Here is a 22,053-nt window from a genome sequence, read left to right on the forward strand (position 1 = left end):
TTTAATTCCCCCCAATCGTTTTTACCCCCCCAATAATTTCTGAAAACCCCCCCATACATTTTTATCCCCCTCCCAATCATTTTTTACCCCCCCAATCATTTTTTAACCCCCCTCCCATATATTTTTACCCCCCCAATAATTTCTAAAACCCCCCAGCCATTTTTACACCCCCCCAATAATTTCTGAAACCCCCCCATACATTTTTAGCCCCCTCCCAATCATTTTTTAGCCCCCCCCATCATTTTTTAGCCCCCCCAATCATTTTTTACCCCCCAATAATTTCTAAACCCCCCCAATCATTTTTTACCCCCCTAATCATTTTTTACCCCCCCAATAATTTCTAAAACCCCCCAATCATTTTTTACCCCCCCAATCATTTTTTACCCCCCCAATCATTTTTTATCCCCCTTCCATACATTTTTACCACCTCCCATACATTTTTACCCCCCCAATCATTTTTTATCCCCCTCCCATACATTTTTACCCCCCCAATAATTTCTAACCCCCCCCAATCATTCTTTACCCCCCCAATCATTTTTTATCCCCTCCCATACATTTTTACCCCCCTCCCCTCCATTCTTACCCCCTCCCAACCATTTTTTACCCCCTCCCCTCCATTCTTACCCCCTCCCATACATTTTTACCCCCCTCCCCTCCATTCTTACCCCCTGCCCCGCTAATTTCACCCCCCCGATGCTTCCCCCCCCCGCAGACGGGTTCAAGGAGACCTGCCCGGCCGGCCCCGGGTACCACTACTCGGCCGCCGACCTCCGCTACAACACGCGGTACCTGGGGCAGGACGGGGCCCGCGTCCCCCTGGGGCCCCCCCGCGGGGCCAGCGCCGCCCCCCCCGCCACACGTGAGCACCCCAAAAACATCACCCCACCCCCCCCCAGAATTATCGAACCCACCGGGTTCACACACCCCCCCCCCCCCCAACCCGCAGCCCGCTGGCAGGACGAGCGACACGCGGGGCCCCCCCCCGCCGTCACGCGGGGGCCGGCGCTGGCCCCCACCCGGCCACCGGTGGCCCCCCAGAGGCCCCCCCCGGCCCCCGAGGTCATCGTGGTGCCGAGACCCACCCCGGGGCTGCTGGGACCCCCCCCGCCCACCCGCGACACAGGTACCGGGCGTGCGAATCGTGGTGGGGGGGGTGAACACGCGTGCGCGGTTGCACACGTGTGTTGTCGCGCACGTGCGCGTTTACGCGTCTGTGCGGTTGCCTGGGCTTGCAGGGGTGGGTGTGGTCACGCGCGTGGTCACGGCTGCCCGGGGTTACGCACGCGGGCGCGGTCGCACGTACATGCGTTTCGCACGCGTGTGGTTGCACGTGTCCACGGTTGGGGGTTACACGCGTGTGCGGTTGCACATGTATTTTCACACACGTGTCATCGCACACGCGTTCACAGTCGTCTGGGGTGACACACGTATGCATATTTGCGCATACATGTCTCACATGAGTGGGCTTACACGCGTGTGCGCTTGCACGGACATGCGTTTCACGCACATGTGGTCGCACACGTGTTCACAGCTGCCTAGAGTTACACACATGTGCACACTTGCACGTCCGCGTGTTTCACACTTGTGGCACTGCACACGCGTGCACACTTGCACATACATGCGTTTCACACGCGTGTGGTCGCACACGTGTTCCCGGTTCCCTGGGTTACACGCGTGTGCACGCTTGCGCATCGGTGTGTTTCACACGTGTGGGGTTACGCACGTGTGCACACTTGCGCATACACGAGTTTCACGCGCGTGGGGTTGCACACGCGTGCACGCACGTCTGTTTCACGCGCGCGTGCGCGGTCGCCCGGGGTTGCCCACGCGGTCCCGCCCCGTGCCGCACGCGCGCGGAAGCCGCCGGCGCGTCGCACACGCGTGTGCTGCCCTTCTCCCCGCAGCCCCCGGCGACGTCTGCGAGCGGAACCCCCAGGTCTGCGGCCCCGGGCGCTGCGTCCCCCGCCGGGGGGGTTACACCTGCCTCTGCCACCCCGGCTTCTGGCTCAGCACCCAGGGCACCCACTGCATCGGTGAGGGGCACACACACACCCCCCGGGGCACACACACACACCCTGGGGCACACACACACACACACCCCGGGGCGCGCACACACACACCCCGGGGCACACACACACACACACACCCCGGGGCGCACACACACACCCCCGGGGCACGCACACACACACCCCGGGGCACACACACCCCCGGGGCACACACACACACCCCCCGGGGCGCACACACACACACCCGAGGCACGCACACACACCCCCCGGGGCACACACACACACACACACCCCCGGGGCACACACACACACCCCCCGGGGCACACACACACACCCCGGGGCACACACACACACCCCCCCCGGGCACACACCCACACCCCGGGGCACACACACCCACCCCCTGGGCACCCATCCCTTGCATCCACTTCCCCGCGCACCCACCCACCTCTCTGAGCACACACCCACTCCCCCCCCTCCTTTATCCCCCCCCTCCAGACGTGGACGAGTGTCGCCGCAGCCCCCGGCCCTGCACCCATGGGCGCTGCGAGAACTCGGTGGGGAGTTTCCGCTGCCTCTGCTCGCCCGGCTACCAGCCCAGCGCCGCGGGCAACGAGTGCCAAGGTCAGGGGCACCGCGGCTACCCCCAACCCCATCCCCCCCCGCACCCCCCAGCACCCATGGGTGGGCCTGAGCGCGGCCCCTCTCCCCCCCCAGACGTGGATGAGTGCGCCCAGACCCCCCCGCCCTGCGCCCACGGGCGCTGTGAGAACTTGCCCGGTGGCTACCGCTGCGCTTGCCCGGCCGGCTACCGGGGGAGGGCGGCCGAGGAGCCCTGCGAGGGTGAGTGGGGGGGACACCGCGGGGGGCACCGTGGGGTGGGAGCACGGTGCCACGGGGTGGCCACACCACGGGCTCGACTTGCCACAAGGTCCGTGTGCCACAGGGTCCCCACACCACGGGCTCGACGGGACTCAGAGTCCCCACCCCAGGGGGTCCCCACGTCACAGGGTCCCCATATCACGGGGTCCACAGGTCACGGGGTCCCCACACCACGGGCTCGACATGCCACAGGGTCCCTGTGCCACGGGGTCCCCACGCCACGGGGTCCCCACGCTGTCTCAGCGTCCCCACACCACGGGATCGACATGCCACGAGGTCCCTGTGCCACGGTGTCCCCACGCCACGGGGTCCCCACGCTGTCTCAGCGTCCCCACACCACGGGCTCGACATGCCACGAGGTCCCTGTGCCACGGGGTCCCCACGCCACGGGGTCCCCACGCTGTCTCAGCGTCCCCACACCACGGGCTCGACATGCCACGAGGTCCCTGTGCCACGGGGTCCCCACGCCACGGGGTCCCCACGCTGTCTCAGCGTCCCCACACCACGGGCTCGACATGCCACAGGGTCCCTGTGCCACGGGGTCCCCACGCCGCGGGGTCCCCACGCCAGGGCGCCCCCCCGGCGGGCGCGTGACCCCCTCCGTCCCCCTCAGACATCGACGAGTGCGAGAACCAGGCGGCGTGTCCGGGCCAGGAGTGCGTCAACACTCCGGGCTCCTTCCAGTGCTGGCCCTGCCGCCAGGGCTTCCAGCTGCACCGCGGGCGCTGCGCAGGTACCCCCCGGCCCCGGGGACCCCCCGAACCCCACCGGGGACCCCCCCAACGCTCCTGTCCCCCCCTCCAGACGTGGACGAGTGCGCGGGGGGGTCCCCCTGCGGCCCCCACGGCCGCTGCGTCAACACCGAGGGCTCCTTCGGCTGCGAGTGCCGGCGCGGCTACCGCCTGGGCGCCGGTGGCAACCCGCCCTGCGCGGGTGAGTTGGGGGGGGGAGCTTCAGGGTGGGGGTGGGGGCCCCCAAGGGGACCCCGACGCCCGCCCCGACGCCCCCGTGTGCGCCCGCAGACGTCAACGAGTGCTTGGAGGGCGACTTCTGCTTCCCGCACGGCGAGTGCCTGAACACGGAGGGCTCCTACGGCTGCCTCTGCGCCCAGGGCTACGCCCCCACCCCCGCGGGCACCGCCTGCGCCGGTGGGGACCCCCGGCCCCCCCTGCCCCGCCCCCCGGCCCCGGGATCCTCCCAGTCCTCGTGTCCCCATCCCGGTTGCTGTGTCCCCCTCCCAGTCCCGGTGTCCCCATCCCAGTCCCGTCATCCCCATCCCATTCCCAGTATCGCCATAGCCCCAGCCCAGTCCCAGTATCCCCATATCCATCCCAGTCCCCGTGTCCCCGTCCCCCATCCCTGTCGCAGTTTGCATACCTGACCCGGTCCCAGTATCCCCACACCCATCCCAGTGCCTGTGCCAGTCCCAGTGCCCCCCTCCCAGTCCCAGTATCCCCATAGCCATCCCATTCCCTGTGACCATCCCAATCCCTGTATGCAGATCCCATTTCCAGTATCCCCATACCCATCCCAGTGCCTGTGACCATCCCAGTCCCAGTATCCCCACTGCAGTCCCCGTGTCCCCCTCCCAGTCCCCGTGTCCTGCTCCTATTCCCAGTATCCCCACCCCAGTCCCAGTATCCCCTTCCATTCCCAGTATCCCCACCCCAGTCCCCATGTCCCACTCCCATTCCCAGTCCCCATGTCCCACTCCCAGTCCCCGTGTCCCATTCCCAGTCCCCGTGTCCCACTCCCAGTCCCCATGTCCCATTCCCAGTATCCCCACCCCAGTCCCCGCGTCCCACTCCCAGTCCCCGTGTCCCGTTCCCAGTACCCCCACCCCAGTCCCCGCGTCCCCCTCCCAGTCCCAGTATCCCCCCACCCACCCCAGTCCCCCCCCCGCCCCGTCCCCAGACGTGGACGAGTGCCAGCGCGGGGACGTCTGCGCCGGCGGCCGCTGCGCCAACACCGACGGCTCCTTCGAGTGCCGCTGCCCCGCCGGGTTCCGCACCGACGCCGACAAGGCCCGGTGCCGCGGTGAGGGGCCGCGGCCACCCCGGGGCGGGGGGCGCGGGGGTCACGGGCCCGCACGGGGGGTCACGGAGCCGGGCGGGGGGTCGTGACCCGTCCGCCCGTCCCCGCAGACGTGGACGAGTGCCAGGAGTACGGCGCGGGGCTGTGCGGCGCCCAACGCTGCGACAACATCCCCGGCTCCTACCGCTGCGTCGCCGATTGCCAACCGGGCTACCGGGCGGGCGACGGGGGCGACTGCGTGGGTGAGCGGCCGGGGGGGGGCCGCCGGAGGTTTGGGGGGGGTGGGTTTGGGGGTGTCGCCGACTCGCCGTGTCCCCGCAGACGTGGACGAGTGCCAGGAGTACGGCGCGGGGCTGTGCGGCGCCCAACGCTGCGACAACGTCCCCGGCTCCTACCGCTGCGTCGCCGATTGCCAACCGGGCTACCGGGCGGGCGACGGGGGCGACTGCGTGGGTGAGCGATGTGGGGCGGGGAGATGGGGGGCGCGGAGAGGGTGTGGGGCGGGAGGGGGACACACACACACACACACACGGAGTGTCGTGGGGGACAGCGGGTTGTGGGAGGACGGAGGGGCCGTGGGGGACGTCAAGGTCAACGCCGTGGGGTCTCGAGGGACCTTGGGGGACATCGGGGGCCACGCCGTGGGGCAGAGGGACCCCGCTATGGGGCAGAGGGACCTTGCTATGGGGCAGAGGGGAGCAGAAGGACCATGGGGGACCCCAAGAACCACGCCGTGGGGTCTCGAGGGACCTTGGGGGACATCAGGGACGCTGCTGTGGGGCACAGGGGGGGCAGAAGGACCACGGGGGACATCAGGGACCATGCCATGGGGCAGAGGGACCCTGCTATGGGGCAGAGGGACCCCGCCATGGGGCAGAGGGGAGCCGAAGGACCATGGGGGACCCCAAGAACCACGCCGTGGGGTCTCGAGGGACCTTGGGGGACATCAGGGACCCCGCTTTGGGGCAGAAGGACCATGGGGGACATCAGGGACCCCGCTATGGGGCAGAAGGACCCCGCCATGGGGCAGAAGGGAGCCGAAGGACCATGGGGGACCCCAAGAACCACGCCATGGGGTCTCGAGGGACCTTGGGGGACATCGGGGACGCCGCTGTGGGGCACAGAGGGACAGAAGGACCACGGGGGACATCAGGGACCCATCTGTGGGGCAGATGGACCTCGCCATGGGGCAGAGGGACCCCGCCATGGGGCAGAATCTTATAGCAGGCCCCCGGGGGTGCCATCAAGTCCGTGGCACCCGGCGAGACCCAACCACGCACCAGGGCGTGCTCAGCTACCCCCCACACCCCCCACACCCCCCCAAATCGGGGGCGGGGGGGGGTCACCCCCACCATGGGGCCCCCCCCAAACCCCCTGGTGTGTGTGCGTGACCCCCCCAGACGTGGACGAATGCTCCAACGGGACCTTGTGCGGGGCTCACGCCGCCTGCCACAACCTGCCCGGCTCCTTCCAGTGCGCCTGCGACCCGGGCTACGAAACCGCCCGCCACGGCCACCACTGCGTGGGTACGGGTCCCCCCCCCCCCGCTTTATTTATTATTTTGGGGGGGGCCGTGGGGACACCCCAAATTTTTCCCCTCTGAGAAAAAATTTCTTTCTGCCAGACGTGGACGAGTGCGAGACGCTGCGGGGCGTCTGCGGGGCCGAGCGCTGCGAGAACGTCGAGGGCTCCTTCCTCTGCCTCTGCCCCGACACCCGCCAGGAGTTTGACCCCGTGACCGGGCGTTGCGGGGCCCCCCCGCCTTCCCCCGCCGCACCCCAAAATCCCCCCCGGCCCCCCCCGCCTGCCGCCGGCCTCGCCGCCTGTTTCAGCAAAGCCTGCGGGGTGCTGGCGCCCAACGTCACCCGCCAGCAGTGCTGCTGCACCCTGGGCTGGGCCTGGGGCGCCCGGTGCCCTGCCCCGCCCTGCCCCGCCCCCGGCACCGGTAGGGCCCCCCCGAACCCCCAGATTTCACCCCAAAAGCTGGTGGGGGGCACACACACACACACACACACACACACACGCGCACGCCCCCCAAGGCCTCGGCTCCGTGGGTTCAGCCGTGCTTGGTGTGGGGAGGGCGGGGGGGGAGTGGGCAGGGAGTTGGGGTGCGCGGGAAGGATTTGGGGGTCACGGGAAGGTTTTGGGGCGCACGGGCAGGTTTTGGGGGTCACGGGCAGGTTTTGGGGCACGCGGGCAGGTTTTGGGGGTCACGGGCAGGTTTTGGGGTGCAGGGGCAGGTTTTGGGGGTCACAGGCAGGTTTTGGGGGTCACGGGCAGGTTTTGGGGCGCAGGGGCAGGTTTTGGGGGTCACAGGCAGGTTTTGGGGGTCACGGGCAGGTTTTGGGGCGCAGGGGCAGGTTTTGGGGCATGCGGGCAGGTTTTGGGGGTCACGGGCAGGTTTTGGGGCGCAGGGGCAGGTTTTGGGGCGCGCGGGCAGGTTTTGGGGCACGCGGGGAGGTTTTGGGGGTCACGGGCAGGTTTTGGGGGTCACGGGCAGGTTTTGGGGTGCAGGGGCAGGTTTTGGGGCACGCGGGGAGGTTTTGGGGCACACGGGCAGGTTTTGGGGCACGCGGGCAGGTTTTGGGGCACACGGGCAGGTTTTGGGGCACAGGGGCAGGTTTTGGGGCGCGCGGGCAGGTTTTGGGGCACGCGGGGAGGTTTTGGGGCACGCGGGCAGGTTTTGGGGCACACGGGCAGGTTTTGGGGCACAGGGGCAGGTTTTGGGGGTCACGGGCAGGTTTTGGGGTGCAGGGGCAGGTTTTGGGGCGCAGGGGCAGGTTTTGGGGCGCGCGGGCAGTGCGTGACCCCCCCGTGTCCCCCCCCAGCCGAGCACCTCGCTGTCTGCCCGCACGGGCAGGGCCGAGCGGCCGCCGCCCCCCAGGGCCCCCCCGCAGGTGAGTGCTGCCCGCGGGGGGGGGGGGGGTGTGTCCCCCCGGGGGGGCCCCCCCGGTCTCTGGGGCCCCCCCCGACGCCACCCGTGTCCCCACAGACGTGGACGAGTGTCGCCTCTTCGGGGGGCAGCTCTGCCGGGGGGGGGTTTGTCTGAACGCGGCCCCCGGCTTCAGCTGCTACTGCCCCAGCGGCTTCTACTACGAGCAGGAGCACCTGCAGTGCGTGGGTGAGAGCCGCTGCCCGCGCCCTGCCTGACCCCTGACCCCTGACCCTGCCTGACCCCGGACCCCTGCCTGCACACCGAGCCCTGCCTGCACCCTGCCTGCACCCTGACCCCTGCACCCTGAGCCCTGCACCCTGACCCCTGCACCCTGAGCCCTGCACCCTGATCCCCTGCCTGCACCCTGACCCCTGCCTGCACCCCGAGCCCTGCCTGCACCCTGCCTGCACCCTGAGCCCTGCACCCTGAGCCTCTGACTGCACCCTGATCCCTGACCCCTGCCTGCGCCCTGACCCCTGGCCCCTGCCTGTGCCCTGATTCCTGAACCCCTGCCTGCGCCCTGCCTGTGCCCTGCCTGCGCCCGGACCCCTGCCCGCACCCTGCCCGCACCCTGCCTGCGCCCTGCCTGTGCCCTGCCTGGCCCTGACCCCTGCCTGCACCCTGACCCCTGCCTGGCCCTGACCCCTGCCTGTGCCCTGACCCCTGCCTGCGCCCTGAGCCCTGCCTGCACCCTGACCCCTGCCTGGCCCTGACCCCTGCCTGCACCCTGACCCCTGCCTGCACCCTGACCCCTGCCTGGCCCTGACCCCTGCCTGCACCCTGACCCCTGCCTGGCCCTGACCCCTGCCTGCACCCTGACCCCTGCCTGCACCCTGACCCCTGCCTGGCCCTGACCCCTGCCTGTGCCCTGACCCCTGCCTGCGCCCTGACCCCTGCCTGCACCCTGACCCCTGCCTGGCCCTGACCCCTGCCTGCACCCTGACCCCTGCCTGCACCCTGACCCCTGCCTGGCCCTGACCCCTGCCTGCACCCTGACCCCTGCCTGCACCCTGACCCCTGCCTGGCCCTGACCCCTGCCTGTGCCCTGACCCCTGCCTGCGCCCTGACCCCTGCCTGCACCCTGACCCCTGCCTGGCCCTGACCCCTGCCTGCACCCTGACCCCTGCCTGCACCCTGACCCCTGCCTGGCCCTGACCCCTGCCTGCACCCTGACCCCTGCCTGCACCCTGACCCCTGCCTGGCCCTGACCCCTGCCTGCACCCTGACCCCTGCCTGCACCCTGACCCCTGCCTGGCCCTGACCCCTGCCTGTGCCCTGACCCCTGCCTGCGCCCTGACCCCTGCCTGCACCCTGACCCCTGCCTGGCCCTGACCCCTGCCTGCACCCTGACCCCTGCCTGCACCCTGACCCCTGCCTGGCCCTGACCCCTGCCTGCACCCTGACCCCTGCCTGCACCCTGACCCCTGCCTGCACCCTGACTGCTGCCTGCGCCCTGCCCGCGCCCCGCGCCCTGCCCGCGCCCAGCCGCCCTGCCCCGCAGATAACGACGAGTGCGCGGCGGCGGAGGCCGAGCCCTGCCTGGGGGGCCGCTGCGTCAACACGGTGGGGTCCTACCACTGCGCCTGCCCCCCCCCGCTGCTCCTCGACGCCTCCCAGCGCCGCTGCGTCGGCAACGACACCCACCTGGGTGAGGGGGCGAGGGGGGGCCCGCCCGGGGGGACGGGGGGTGACAGGGGGTGGTGGGTGACGGGGGGTGATGATGGGGTGACGTGACGGGGGGTGACAGGGCCTGGGGGGGTGACGGGGGGCGATGGGGGGCGATGGGAGGTGACAGGGGGTGACTGGGTCTGATGCGGGGTGACGGGGGGGTGGCTGGGGGGCTGATGGGTGATGGGGGGTGACGGGGTCTGACAGGGGGTGATGGGGGGTGATGATGGGGTGACGGGGGGTGACGGGGCTTGGGGGGGCGATGGGGGTGACGGGGTCTGACGGGGGGTGACGGGGGGGCGATGGGGGGCGATGGAGGGTGATGGGGGTGATGGGTGGTGACGGGGGGGTGACGGGGGGCGATGGGGGGTGACAGGGGGTGACGGGGGGTGACAGGGGGTGACAGGGGGTGACGGGGGGCGATGGGGGGTGACGGGGGGTGACGGGGGTGCGGGGGTGCGGGGTGTCCCCCAGAGGCGGCGCAGGGCGTGTGCTGGCAGGAGGTGGGCCCCGACCTGGTGTGCGGGCGCCCGCGCCTGGACCGGGCGGTGACGTACACGGAGTGCTGCTGCCTGCGCGGGCAGGGCTGGGGCATGGAGTGCGCGCTCTGCCCCGCCCCGCACTCGGGTGAGCCCCGCGCCCCGTCCTGACCCACACCCCAGTCCTGACCCACAGGCCCCCAACCCTGACCCACACACCCCAATCCTGACCCACACACCCCAGTCCTGACCCACGCACCCCAAATCCTGACCCACACACCCCCATCCTGACCCACACCCCAAATCTGACCCACAGGCCCCGAACCCTGACCCACACACCCCAAATCCTGACCCACACGCCCCAAATCCTGACCCACACCCCAAATCTGACCCACAAGCCCCGAACCCTGACCCACACACCCCAAATCCTGACCCACGCACCCCAAATCCTGACCCACGCACCCCCATCCTGACCCACACCCCAAATCTGACCCACAGGCCCCGAACCCTGACCCACACACCCCAAATCCTGACCCACGCACCCCAAATCCTGACCCACACACCCCCATCCTGACCCACACCCCAGTCCTGACCCACAGGCCCCGAACCCTGACCCACACACCCCAAATCCTGACCCACACGCCCCAATCCTGACCCACACACCCCAAATCCTGACCCACACACCCCAATCCTGACCCACACACCCCAAATCCTGACCCCCGCACCCCTAGATCCTCCCCCCCCCATAACAACGACTCCCCCCCCCCCCCCCCTTAACCCATCTGGGCTCCCCCTTTCCCCCCCCCAGACCCCCCCCGACCCTTTTACCCCCCAAAATGGGGACCCCCATCCCTCCCCCCCACCTCAGGACTTTGGGGGGGGGGGGGGGCAGAGTGTGTGTCCCCCCCAAACCCACCTCCTCCTCCCCCCCCCCGCAGATGACTTCGAGTTCCTCTGCAACGTGCTGCGCCCCCCCAGCTACGGCCCCCCCCGCGCCCCCCCCTCTTACGAATACGCCCCCGACTTCGCCCCCCCCTACGGGTTCCCGTACGGCCCCGAGATTTTCGGGGGGCCCCGCGTGCCCCCCCCGCCCCCCCGCTCCGACTACGACCCTTTCGGCTTCGGGGGGGCGGCGGCGGCCACCGGCGGCGGGGGGGTGGGGGGGGGTTACGACCCTCTTTATGCCCCCCCCCGTTACGAGGGGGAGGATTTCGAGGACCCCCGGCTCCCCCCCCCACCCCAACACCGCCCCCGGGGGCCGCGCTACGAACCCCCCGACCCCCACCCGGGCCCCCCCTGGTTGTTCCAACCCCACGGGACCGGGGGGTTCGTCGAGGAGGAGGAAGAGGAGGACGAGGAAGAGGAGGAGGAAGATGGTGAGTTGCTTGGGGGGGGGGTGTGGGGGGTTTAGGGACCCCCCCCGACCCCCCCCGTCACACCCCGTTCGTGGCAGGGGGGGGCGAGGAGTGCGGGGTGCTCAGCGGGTGCCGCCACGGCCGCTGCGTGCGGGTCCCCGACGGCTTCACCTGCGACTGCGACCCGGGGTACCGGCTGGACCCCGCCCGCCTGGACTGTGTCGGTGAGACCCCCCCGCCAAAAAAAACTCCCTGACCCCTCCCCAGAACACCCTGACCCCCCTGAAACACCCTGACCCCCCCCCAGAACACTCTGACACCCCCCAAAACACCCTGACCCCCCCTGAAACACCCTGACCCCCCCCCGAAACACCCTGACCCCCCCCCGAACACCCTGACCCCCCCCCGAAACACCCTGACCCCCCCCCGAACACCCTGACCCCCCCTGAAACACCCTTACCCCCCCCCCAGAACACCCTGACCCCCCCTAAAACACCCTGACCCCCCCAGAACACCCTGACCCCCCCTGAAACACCCTGACCCCCCCCCAGAACACCCTGACCCCCCCAGAACACCCTGACCCCCCCTGAAACACCCTGACCCCCCCCCGAAACACCCTGACCCCCCCCAGAACACCCTGACACCCCCCCAAAACAACCTGACCCCCCCCGAAACACCCTGACCCCCCCCAGAAGACCCTGACCCCCCCCGAAACACCCTGACCCCCCCAAAACACCCTGACACCCCCCCAGAACACCCTGACCCCCCCCAAAACACCCTGACCCCCCCAGAACACCCTGACACCCCCTGAAACACCCTGACCCCCCGTGAAACACCCTGACCCCCCCCCAGAACACTCTGACACCCCCCCAAAACACCCTGACCCCCCCCAAAACACCCTGACACCCCCCCAGAACACCCTGACCCCCCCCGAAACACCCTGACCCCCCCAAAACACCCTGACCCCCCCCCAGAACACCCTGACCCCCCCGAAACACCCTGACCCCCCCCAAAACACCCTGACCCCCCCCCAGAACACCCTGACCCCCCCGAAACACCCTGACCCCCCCCAAAACACCCTGACCCCCCCCGAAACACCCTGACACCCCCCCAAAACAACCTGACCCCCCTCGAAACACCCTGACCCCCCCAGAACACCCTGACCCCCCCCCGAAACACCCTGACCCCCCCCCAGAACACCCTGACCCCCCCAGAACACCCTGACCCCCCCCAAGCACCCCGCGCCCCCCCCCATGACCCAACCCCCCCTCCTTGACACCCCCCCACCCCCAAATCCCCTCCTGCCCGCCCCCCCCCTTTCCTCCTCCTTATCCCCCCCCCCCCGTTTTATTTCCCCCGTGCCCCCCCCAGACGTGGACGAGTGCCGGGGGGGGGGCCTCTGCCTGCCCGGCCGCTGCCTCAACACCCCCGGCTCCTTCCGCTGCCTGTGCCCCCCCGGGCACCCCCCGGCGCTGCGCCCCCCCCGCTGCCTGCGCCCCCGCGCCTGAGGGACCCCCCCACGGCGGTGGGGGGGGTCGGGGGGGGCCGTATTTATTGTGTGTGTATATAAATATAAATACAGAGAAAAAAAAAAAAATACACCCTGGGGGGGGGGGGCACCGTCCTGCCCCCCCCCATGGAGAAGTGGGGCGGGGGGGGGCACCCCAGTTCTGAGTGTGCCCCCCCCCCGCACCCCCACACCCCGGCCTTGGGGTGCCATAGAGCATCCTGGCGGGGGGGGGGGGGGGGGGGCCGGGGGGGTGTTTTGGGGACACCCCCCCCCCCGTCATAACTTTTACAGAATAAAGGTTTTTCTATAAAACGAGGTGCCGGGGGGGGGCTGTTTGCATCCACCACCCCCCCCCCCGCCACCCCCTTCTGTGAGATTGGGGATCCCCCCCCCCGGGACTGGGACCCCCCCCCCGGGACTGGGACCCCCCCCCATGGGATTGAGGCGCCCCCCCCCACTGAAAAAATGGGGTGAAACCAGCCTGCTTTGGGGATCCTTTTATTGCCCCCCCCAGTGGCCCCCCCAGTGTCCACCAGTGCTCAGCAGTGCTCCCCAGTAGCCCCCAGTGCCCCCCCAGTGCCCCCCAGTGTCCACCAGTGCCTCCCAGTGTCCCCCCAGTGCCCACCAGTGCCTCCCAGTGTCCCCCCAGTGCTCACCAGCACCTGCCAGTGCCCCACCAGTGGCCCCCCAGTGCCCACCAGTGTCTCCCAGTGTCCCCCAGTGCTCAGCAGTGCTCCCCAGTAGACCCCAGTGCCCCACCAGTGCCCCCCCAGTGCTCTCCAGTGCCTCCCAGTGTCCCCCCAGCGCTCGCCAGTGCTCACCAGTGCCCACCAATGTCCATCGGTGCCCCACCGGTGTCTCCCCAGTGCTCCCCAGTGTCCCCCCAGCGCTCACCAGTGCCCACCAGTGTCCACCAGTGCACCCCCAGTGCCACCCTGTGCTCACCAGTGCCCACCAGCGCCCCTCTAGTGCCCACCAGTGCCCACCAGCGCCTCCCCAGTGCCCACCAGTGCCTCCCAAGTGTCCACCAGTGCCCCCCAATGCCTCCCAGTGCCCCCCATCTGCCACCGCCGCGCCCCGTTACGGCGGCCCCGCCCTCCGTGACCCCCCGGCCCCCCGCGCTGGTTTCTCGCCGTCCTTCCTCCCCTCCAGCAACCCGGCGCTTTCCTCCTCCTCCTCCTCCTCCTCCTCCTCCTCGTCGCTGGCGGCGCGGGCGAGGCCGTGGAGCCGGGCCAGGCGGTGGCAGCTCTGCGCCAACAGCAGGACGCCCGTCAAACCCACGAGGAGATAGGCTGGGGGAGACGCCGCCAAGGACCCAACGTCAACCCGACGGCACGGCCACCCAACGGCCACCCAACGGCCACCCAACGGCCACCCAACGGCAACCCAATGGCAAACCAACGGCCACCCAACGGGAACCCAACGGCAACCCAACGGCCACCCAACGGCCACCCAACGGCCACCCAACGGCCACCCAACGGCCACCCAACGGGAACCCAACGGCCACCCAACGTCAACCCAACGGCCACCCAACGGCCACCCAACGGCCACCCAACGGCCACCCAACGGGAACCCAACGGCCACCCAACGGCAACCCAACGGCCACCCAACGGCCACCCAACGGCCACCCAACGGCCACCCAACGGCAACCCAACGGCCACCCAACGGCCACCCAACGGCCACCCAACGGCCACCCAACGGCAACCCAACGGCCACCCAACGGCCACCCAACGGCCACCCAACGGCCACCCAACGGCAACCCAACGGCCACCCAACGGCCACCCAACGGCCACCCAACGGCAACCCAACGGCAACCCAACGGCCACCCAACGGCCACCCAACGGCCACCCAACGGCCACCCAACGGCAACCCAACGGCCACCCAACGGCCACCCAACGGCCACCCAACGGGAACCCAACGGCAACCCAACGGCCACCCAACGGCCACCCAACGGCAACCCAACGGCCACCCAACGGCCACCCAACGGCCACCCAACGGCAACCCAACGGCCACCCAACGGCCACCCAACGGCCACCCAACGGCAACCCAACGGCCACCCAACGGCAACCCAACGGCAACCCAACGGCAACCCAACGGCATCCCAACGGGAACCCAACGGCCACCCAACGGCAACCCAACGGCAACCCAACGGCCACCCAACGGCAACCCAACGGCAACCCAACGGCATCCCAACGGGAACCCAACGGCCACCCAACATCAACCCAACGGCAACCCAACGGCCACCCAACGTCAACCCAACGGCCACCCAACGGCCACCCAACGGGAACCCAACGGGAACCCAACGGCAACCCAACAGGAACCCAACGGCCACCCAACGGCCACCCAACGGGAACCCAATGGGAACCCAAGGGCAACCCAACGGCAACCCAACGGGAACCCAACGGCCACCTAACGGCAACCCAACGGCAACCCAACAGGAACCCAACGGGAACCCAACGGCAGCCCAACATCACATCAACCCAATGGGAACCCAACGTCAACCCAACGTCAACTCAACGTCAACTCAACAGCAACCCAACGTCAACCCAACGGGAACCCAACGGAAACTCAACGTCAACACAACGTCAACTCAACAGCAACGCAATTTCAACCCAACAGGAACCCAATGGCAACTCAACATCAACCCAACATCAACCCAACGGGAACCCAACGCCAACCCAACGTCAACCCAACCCAACATCATCCCATCATCAACCCAACGCCCTCTTCCCTTCGAAGGCGTTTTGGGGCTTTTGGGGGCATCCAGGGAAGTTCAGCTGCCCCCCTCCCACCCCCCCCCAAAAAAAAAACCAAAACCCAAACCCCAACCGATTCCCCTCACCAGCCACAGCCAACTGGTAGAGTTGCCTCCACGGTTGCCGCGGCTGCCGGGCCGGCACGAGATCCCCCAGGCCGACGGTGCAGAGCGAGATGACGCAGAAGTAAACGGCGTCCAAGTAACTCCAAGTTTCTTCCAGGGCGTCGAAAACGGCGGCGGGGAGAAGCACCAGCCCCCCCAAAACGGCCCCCACCAACGCCAGGAAATGGGCGCGGGCGGCGCCGCGGCGGCTGTACCCCCACCGCGCCCGCAGGTACCGCCGGGGCCGCTCCACCAAGGGTCCCGTCAGGCGGCGCGCGGCGCCCGCCAGCGCCAACATGGTGGCCGGGACCCCCAGGGCCGCGAGGGCGGCGCAGAAGGCTCTGCCGGAGGCGGAAACCGGGGTCACCCCGCCGTAACCTTGGGGTGGGGGGGCGGTTAGTGGTGGGGGGGTGGGGTCTCTGACCCCTCACCTTGACCCCCAACCCTGAGGTTGGAGGGGTGAGGGGGTGGAAGGGAGGTTGGGGATGGGGGGGAGAGAGGGGTGGGGGGGGGTCATGGGGGGCTGGGGGGGGGCCCTGGGGGGTACGTGGGGGTCGTGGGGGTCTTGGGGTGCACGTGGGGGTCATGGGGGGTCATTGGGGGATTGTTATGGGGGGCAAGGGGGGGTCATGGGGGGCTGGGGGGGCCCTGGGGGGTATGTGGGGGTCATGGGGGGTCATGAGGGGGTTATGGGGGGCAAGGGGGGGGCATGTAGGGGTCATGGGGGTCTTGGGGTGCACATGGGGGTTATGGGGGGCAAGGGGGGGGCATGGGGGCTGGGGGGGGGCCCTGGGGGGTACACGGGGGTCATGGGGGGCAAGAGGGGGGTAGGGGACGGGGTCATGGGGTGCACACGGGGGTCCCAGGATCCAGGGGGGATCATGGGGTGCAGGGGGGTTCGGGGGGGGGCCTGGGGTGCACGTGGGGGTCATGGGGTGCTGGGAGGGGGGGTCCGGGGGGGTCTGGGGGGCAAAGGGGGGGTTCTGGGGTGCAGGGGGGGGTGTCCCGGGGCTCCCCAGGGCCCCTGGGGGTCCCGGGGTGCCCAGAGGGTCCTGGGGTGCACAGGGGGGTCCCCAATCTCCTGGGGGGGGGGTGTCCCAGATCTCGGGGGGGGTCCCCAATTTCGGGGGGGGGTGTCGGGGGGGTCCCTTACCCACGGTGGTGAGGAGGGTGGTGACGAAGAGGAGGGCGGTGGCCAAGTCCCACTCGGAGGCGTCGGGGGTCCGGGGGGGCCCCTCCAGCGCCCGCAGGCCCAGTGCTCCCAGTAACACCAGTCCCGCGTAGGCGACCACCAGTAGCACCGCGCCGCGCCCCATCGCGCGCGTGTGTGTGTGTGACACCCCCCCGTGTGTGTGTGTGTGTGTCCCCCCCCGCCCATCACCGCGGCCTCGGGCCGGGACCCGCCCCGGGGGGGCGGCACCGCGGGGGGGCACCGGGGCCACCAGTAACGGGGGAACTGGGGTGTTGGGGGGGAACTGGGAGAATTGGAGTGGGGGGGGGGGGACTGGGGGAACCAGTAATGGGGGAACTGGGGTGTTGGGGGGGGAACTGGGAGAACTGGAGTGGGGGGGGGGGACTGGGGGAACCAGTAATGGGGGAACTGGGGTGTTGGGGGGGGAACTGGGAGAACTGGAGTGGGGGGGGGGGGACTGGGGGAACCAGTAATGGGGGAACTGGGGTGTTGGGGGGGGAACTGGGAGAACTGGAGTGGGGGGGGGGGGACTGGGGGAACCAGTAATGGGGGAACTGGGGTGTTGGGGGGGAACTGGGAGAACTGGAGTGGGGGGGGGGGGACTGGGGGAACCAGTAACGGGGGAACTGGGGTGTTGGGGGGGAACTGGGAGAACTGGAGTGTGGGGGGGGGACTGGGGGAACCAGTAATGGGGGAACTGGGGTGTTGGGGGGGGAACTGGGAGAACTGGAGTGTGGGGGGGGACTGGGGGAACCAGTAATGGGGGAACTGGGGTGTTGGGGGGGGAACTGGGAGAACTGGGGTGTGGGGGGGGACTGGGGGAACCAGTAATGGGGGAACTGGGGTGTTGGGGGGGGAACTGGGAGAACTGGGGTGTGGGGGGGGGACTGGGGGAACCAGTAATGGGGGAACTGGGGTGTTGGGGGGGAACTGGGAGAACTGGGGTGTTGGGGGTAACCGGGGTGACCAGTAAGGGGTAACTGGGGGGACTGGCGAGCAGCGGGGCCGCCCCCCGCGGGCTCACGGGACCGTCACGCGCTGCCACGGGACCGGCCGCTTCCTCCCGCGGCGGGGGGGGGACGGACACACCCCCCACACCCCCCCCCCCCCGCGGGCGGGGCCCGGGGCGTGGCGGCGCCTCCTGGTGGCCACCGGAGCCGGTCCGGTAGCCACGACGCCCGTTGCCATGGCGACAAGCGCGCCGCCATCTTGACGCCGGGCACAGCGTCCCGCCTCCTCCTCCTCTTCCAGCTACTTCCGGTCACCTGATGAGACCCGGGCGCCCCCGCGCCAACGACTTCCGGTGGGGGCAACCAATCAGCGCGGCGCTTGGCGGGGTCACGTGAGGAAGAAGCGGAAGCGGAAGGAGGCGTCGCGATGGAGCTGGACGGGGCGACGCGGCACCGTGAGCGGCGGCGGGGGGGGGGGGACACACACACACGGGGCGGCCGCCCCCCCGCCTCCGGCCTCGCCTCACCCCCCCGCTCTCCCCCCGCAGCCCCCAAGCGCCGCGTCCCGGCGGCGGCGCCGCGAATGGCGGATCCTCACCCCCTTTTCGATGACACCAGCGCGGCGGGAGGCGGCGGCGGGACCCACCCGGGCCGGGGCTACGGGGCTGCGCCGCCATCTTCCTCCTCCTCCTCCTCCTCCTCCCCGTACTCCCCTCCCGCGTCGTTCCTGGCCGAGCCCGTCTCCAGCCTGGCCGTGGCTTACGGCACCAGTTTGGCCAGTCAAGGCCGCGACATCGTGGACCGCAACGTGAGTGGGGGGCCGGGGGGGGAAACGGGGCCGCGTGGCCGGTTACCGAGACCCCTCCCGGTTTTTATCCCCCCCCGGCAGCTCGACCGGTTCATCCCGGTGGGGAAGCTCAAGTATTATTTCGCCGTCGACACCGTTTACGTGGGCAGGAAACTGGGGCTCCTCGTTTTCCCTTTTGTGCATCAGGTGAGGGCGGGGGGGGACTGCCGGTTACCGGGGGGTGAGGGGGGGGCGTTACCGGGGGCTTCTAACGGTTTGTGCGCCCCCCCGCCCCGACATCGCCAGGACTGGCAGGTGAGGTACCAGCAGGACGCTCCGGTCGCCCCCCGATTTGATGTCAACGCGCCCGATCTCTACATCCCGGGTACGTGTCCCCAAAACCGCCCCCAGCTAGAGACCCCCCCCCCTCAAAAAAATGACGCTTTCTCCTTCCCCCCCCCAAGTCATGGCCTTCATCACCTACATCCTCGTCGCTGGTTTGGCCCTGGGCACCCAAAACAGGTGAGAGCCCCGTCCCCGCGGGGTTTAGAAAAGGGGCAGCACCCCCGTTGCTAAATTCGAGGTGCTCCCCCCTAAAAAATAAAAAAAGCGTATTTTTTTTGCCCCCCCCCCCAGGTTCTCCCCCGACAGCCTGGGCCTGCAGGCGAGCTCGGCGCTGGCCTGGCTCATCGTGGAGGTTCTGGCCGTGCTCTTCAGCCTCTACCTCGTCACCGTCAACACCGACCTCACCACCATCGACCTCCTCGCTTTCGCCGGCTACAAATACGTGGGGTGAGACAGAGAAGATTTTTATTTTTTTTTTATTTTTTTTGTTGGCGGGGGGGTGTCTGAAGTTTTTCCGCCCCAATAACGCTCTGGGCCCGCGGCAGGATGATCATCGGCCTCATCTCCGGGCTCCTCTTCGGCCCCACGGGCTACTACGTGGTGCTGAGCTGGTGCTGCCTCAGCATCTTCGTCTTTATGGTAAAAAAATACTTAATTTTTTTTATTTTTTATTTTTTTTTTTAGCGAGGGCGATGTTTATCCCTGTTATTAATTTTTTTTTCTAATGACTTCCTGCCCCCCAGATCAGGACCCTGCGCCTGAAGCTGCTCTCGGAGGCGGCGGCCGAGGGGGTGCTGGTGCGAGGGGCCAAGAACCAGCTGCGGATGTACCTGACCATGGCCATCGCCGCCGCCCAGCCGCTCTTCATGTACTGGCTCACCTACCACCTCCTCAGGTGAGGGGGGCCCCCCCGAACCCCCCCAAACGCCCCCAGACGCCCCCAGCCCCATTTTACCCCCCCCCCCCCCCCCAAACCCCACTTTGCCCTCGGGTGCTTCAATAAACCCGGGGAGCCGCAGTGTCTGTGTGTGGCATCTGGACCCTTTTTTTTTTTTTTTTTTTTTTTGGGGGGGGGGGGGGTGTTACCCTGATTTTGAGGGGGGTTTTCATCGCGGGGGGGGGTGTGTTTGGGCCCCCCCAGCATCAGAAATATTGCTTTTCAAGATGCGGGAACAGGCAGTTGTGAGGTGCGGCCCCCCCCCCCCTCACTAAACCCACCAGATTTTGGGGGTCTCCTTTCCCCCTGACACCGCCCCCCAACTTTTCGTGGGCCCCCCCCCGAGGATCTTGGGGTGCAGGGGGGGCACCCCCGCGGCTCTGTGTCCCCCTCCCACCCCATGACACCGCGGTGTGACACCCGTGGACTTTGCTCCTGTGACTTGGCTCTTTAATAGCAGAGAGCGGGGGGGCAGGTGACGCCCCGGGGGGGGGCCGGGGGGGTGTTGTCACCCCCCTGTCCCCCCCCTCAGGGACTTTTCTTCTCCTTTTTCTTCTCTTTGGGCTTCTTGGGTGTTTTATTCTTTTTCTTGTGCTCGTGGCTGGGTTTGTGGTGCTGGGGGGGGGAAATGGGGGGGTCACAGGGCTGTGTGCCCCCCCCATGGGGTGCAGGGGACAGGCCGGGGGGGTTTGGGGTGCAGGGGACACTTTTTTTTTGGGGGGGGGGGTTTGTCTCTGGCCTTACCTTCCCCTCATTGTCAGAGCTGGAGCTGGAGGAGTCGGAGGAGTGGCCGTCCTGGCGGGGGGGGGGGGAGTTAAGGGGGGCCCTGGGGTGACCCCCCCACCCAGCCAGGGGCTCCTGGGGGGGTTTGGGGGTTCTAGGGGGGGAAGTGGGGTGCTGAAGGGGGGTCCCCAAGCTTGGGGGGGGGTGTCCCAGACTCAGGGTGTCCTGGTGCCATCAGGGTGAGGGGGGGGGGGTCCCAGACTGGGGGGGGGGGGGGGGGAGGGGGCTGTTTGGGAGTCGGGGGGGTCCCAGGGCTGGGGGGGGGGGTCCCCGGGGGGGGTGTGTATGTGGGTGACAGTTTGGGGGTACCCAGGGTAAAGGGGGGGGGGTCCCACAGCCCCTCACCTCGTGCCTCCTGCCCGGCTCCTTGGGGCGCTGCGTCTCCATGGCGGGGCGCTGCCAGCAGCTGGCCCCCCCCCCGGGCCCCCCCCCGGCTTTTGTGGGTGCGCGGGGCGGGGCGGGGGGGGGACATTGCCCTGGGCGGTGCCTCCCAGGGAGGGGTGGGGCCAAAGATTTGGGGTGGGGCAAGATTCAGGACAGCCCGCCCCCCCCCCCCCCCCCAAGATAAGAGACAGAACCGCCCCTATTTCCCCCCCCCCCCCCCCAACACCCCAATTTTCCCCCAGGGTGGGGCCACGGGTTTGTCTTTGCTGAATCAGCAGATGTGGGGTTTTTGTTTGAGCCCTTCAGGGGGTTTTTGGGGGGTGTTTGTGTGTCGTTCCGTTCCCCCCCCCCAAGAATCCCAAGCCCCCCCCGGAGGGTGTTTTATATTTCCCTTTATTCAGGAAAAAAAAAAAAAAATTAAAAAGTCCCTCTAATGTATAAAACCCCCCCAAAAATTAAGAATTAAATCTGGTTGATTCGATACAACGATCACAAACAGCCCCCCCCACCCACACAGAGAAAACAAGGGGGTGGGGTTCCCTGAAATCACTGGGGACCCCCCCTCAAAAAAAAAAAAAAAAATTACTGCAACATCCAACCCCCAAAATCACTTGGATCTCCCCCCCCCCCCCAAAAAAAAAATCACTGGGAGAGGGTCCCGGCCCCCTTGGGTGGGAAGAGCTGGGTAAAAGGGAGCCCCCCCTTAAAAAAAAAAAAAAGATAAAAAGGGGGTTTGTATGATTTTAGGGGTGCCCCCCCCGTCTCCCCCATCCCTTTTTTCTACAAAATTTAAAAAAATCGACACACCCGAGAGGGGGGAAAAAAAAAAACCACAAAACCACCCGGAAAAACGATGATAAAGAACAAGCGAGGTGCGAAGTCATTTTGAAGGGGGGGGGGGTGACCACAAAGAGGGGGAGCCCCCCCTCAGAGGGTGTAGGCGTTGCTC

At 68.4% G+C, this 22,053-nt stretch overlaps 3 protein-coding genes and 1 long non-coding RNA gene across 4 annotated transcripts in view; 2 read left to right on the forward strand and 2 right to left on the reverse strand.

Annotated features, from left to right (window-relative positions):
- Nucleotides 1-13,087, forward strand: part of LTBP4 (latent transforming growth factor beta binding protein 4) — a 17,501-nt gene extending 4,414 nt beyond the window's left edge. Inside the window, exons 5-24 of the mRNA XM_074930676.1 lie at nt 713-859; nt 947-1,123; nt 1,905-2,033; nt 2,502-2,627; nt 2,721-2,846; nt 3,499-3,618; nt 3,690-3,818; nt 3,908-4,033; nt 4,800-4,922; nt 5,030-5,161; nt 5,241-5,372; nt 6,320-6,445; nt 6,544-6,864; nt 7,748-7,816; nt 7,912-8,040; nt 9,356-9,502; nt 9,997-10,149; nt 10,940-11,377; nt 11,455-11,580; nt 12,728-13,087. Of these exons, the coding sequence (XP_074786777.1) occupies nt 713-859; nt 947-1,123; nt 1,905-2,033; nt 2,502-2,627; nt 2,721-2,846; nt 3,499-3,618; nt 3,690-3,818; nt 3,908-4,033; nt 4,800-4,922; nt 5,030-5,161; nt 5,241-5,372; nt 6,320-6,445; nt 6,544-6,864; nt 7,748-7,816; nt 7,912-8,040; nt 9,356-9,502; nt 9,997-10,149; nt 10,940-11,377; nt 11,455-11,580; nt 12,728-12,864 (3,113 nt within the window). The 3' untranslated portion in view covers nt 12,865-13,087. The remainder of the gene's footprint in view (nt 1-712; nt 860-946; nt 1,124-1,904; nt 2,034-2,501; nt 2,628-2,720; nt 2,847-3,498; nt 3,619-3,689; nt 3,819-3,907; nt 4,034-4,799; nt 4,923-5,029; nt 5,162-5,240; nt 5,373-6,319; nt 6,446-6,543; nt 6,865-7,747; nt 7,817-7,911; nt 8,041-9,355; nt 9,503-9,996; nt 10,150-10,939; nt 11,378-11,454; nt 11,581-12,727) is intronic.
- Nucleotides 13,088-13,142: 55 nt separating this feature from the next.
- On the reverse strand, nt 13,143-17,066 carry LOC141972725 (potassium channel subfamily K member 6-like). Its single transcript, XM_074930677.1, has 5 exons — nt 16,880-17,066; nt 15,709-16,104; nt 13,980-14,158; nt 13,533-13,589; nt 13,143-13,148 (listed from the first exon to the last, which is right to left on the reverse strand). The coding sequence occupies exons 1-5, from the start codon at nt 17,040-17,042 to the stop codon at nt 13,143-13,145; spliced, it is 801 nt and encodes a 266-aa protein (XP_074786778.1). The 5' UTR covers nt 17,043-17,066.
- Nucleotides 17,067-18,179: 1,113 nt separating this feature from the next.
- On the forward strand, nt 18,180-19,928 carry YIF1B (Yip1 interacting factor homolog B, membrane trafficking protein). Its single transcript, XM_074930709.1, has 8 exons — nt 18,180-18,323; nt 18,417-18,676; nt 18,758-18,862; nt 18,962-19,040; nt 19,120-19,177; nt 19,292-19,447; nt 19,546-19,639; nt 19,744-19,928. Exons 1-8 carry the CDS (start codon nt 18,296-18,298, stop codon nt 19,897-19,899), a joined length of 936 nt encoding a protein of 311 aa, XP_074786810.1. The 5' UTR covers nt 18,180-18,295; the 3' UTR covers nt 19,900-19,928.
- A 450-nt stretch (nt 19,929-20,378) lies between these two features.
- On the reverse strand, nt 20,379-21,265 carry LOC141972796 (uncharacterized). The gene is made up of 3 exons (XR_012635434.1): nt 21,066-21,265; nt 20,682-20,732; nt 20,379-20,552 (listed from the first exon to the last, which is right to left on the reverse strand). It is a non-coding gene; the product is annotated as an uncharacterized LOC141972796 (long non-coding RNA).
- Between the last annotated feature and the right edge of the window lie 788 nt (nt 21,266-22,053).

This window comes from Athene noctua, chromosome 35 (assembly GCF_965140245.1).
Source record: "Athene noctua chromosome 35, bAthNoc1.hap1.1, whole genome shotgun sequence".
Taxonomy (NCBI): Eukaryota; Metazoa; Chordata; class Aves; order Strigiformes; family Strigidae; genus Athene; species Athene noctua.

What these genes read in the sequence shown, in the direction of transcription:
- LOC141972725 (XM_074930677.1), bottom strand. Translation starts at nt 17,042, where the DNA reads ATGGGGCGCGGCGCGGTGCTACTGGTGGTCGCCTACGCGGGACTGGTG. An exon ending in CACCCTCCTCACCACCGTGG is followed by an intron (nt 16,105 to 16,879) that starts GTAAGGGACCCC and finishes CCCCACCCCAAG; the next exon opens with GTTACGGCGGGGTGACCCCG. An exon ending in CTACCAGTTGGCTGTGGCTG is followed by an intron (nt 14,159 to 15,708) that starts GTGAGGGGAATC and finishes CGTCTCCCCCAG; the next exon opens with CCTATCTCCTCGTGGGTTTG.
- YIF1B (XM_074930709.1), top strand. Translation starts at nt 18,296, where the DNA reads ATGGAGCTGGACGGGGCGACGCGGCACC. An exon ending in GCCCGATCTCTACATCCCGG is followed by an intron (nt 19,041 to 19,119) that starts GTACGTGTCCCC and finishes CCCCCCCCCAAG; the next exon opens with TCATGGCCTTCATCACCTAC. An exon ending in GCCGGCTACAAATACGTGGG is followed by an intron (nt 19,448 to 19,545) that starts GTGAGACAGAGA and finishes GGCCCGCGGCAG; the next exon opens with GATGATCATCGGCCTCATCT.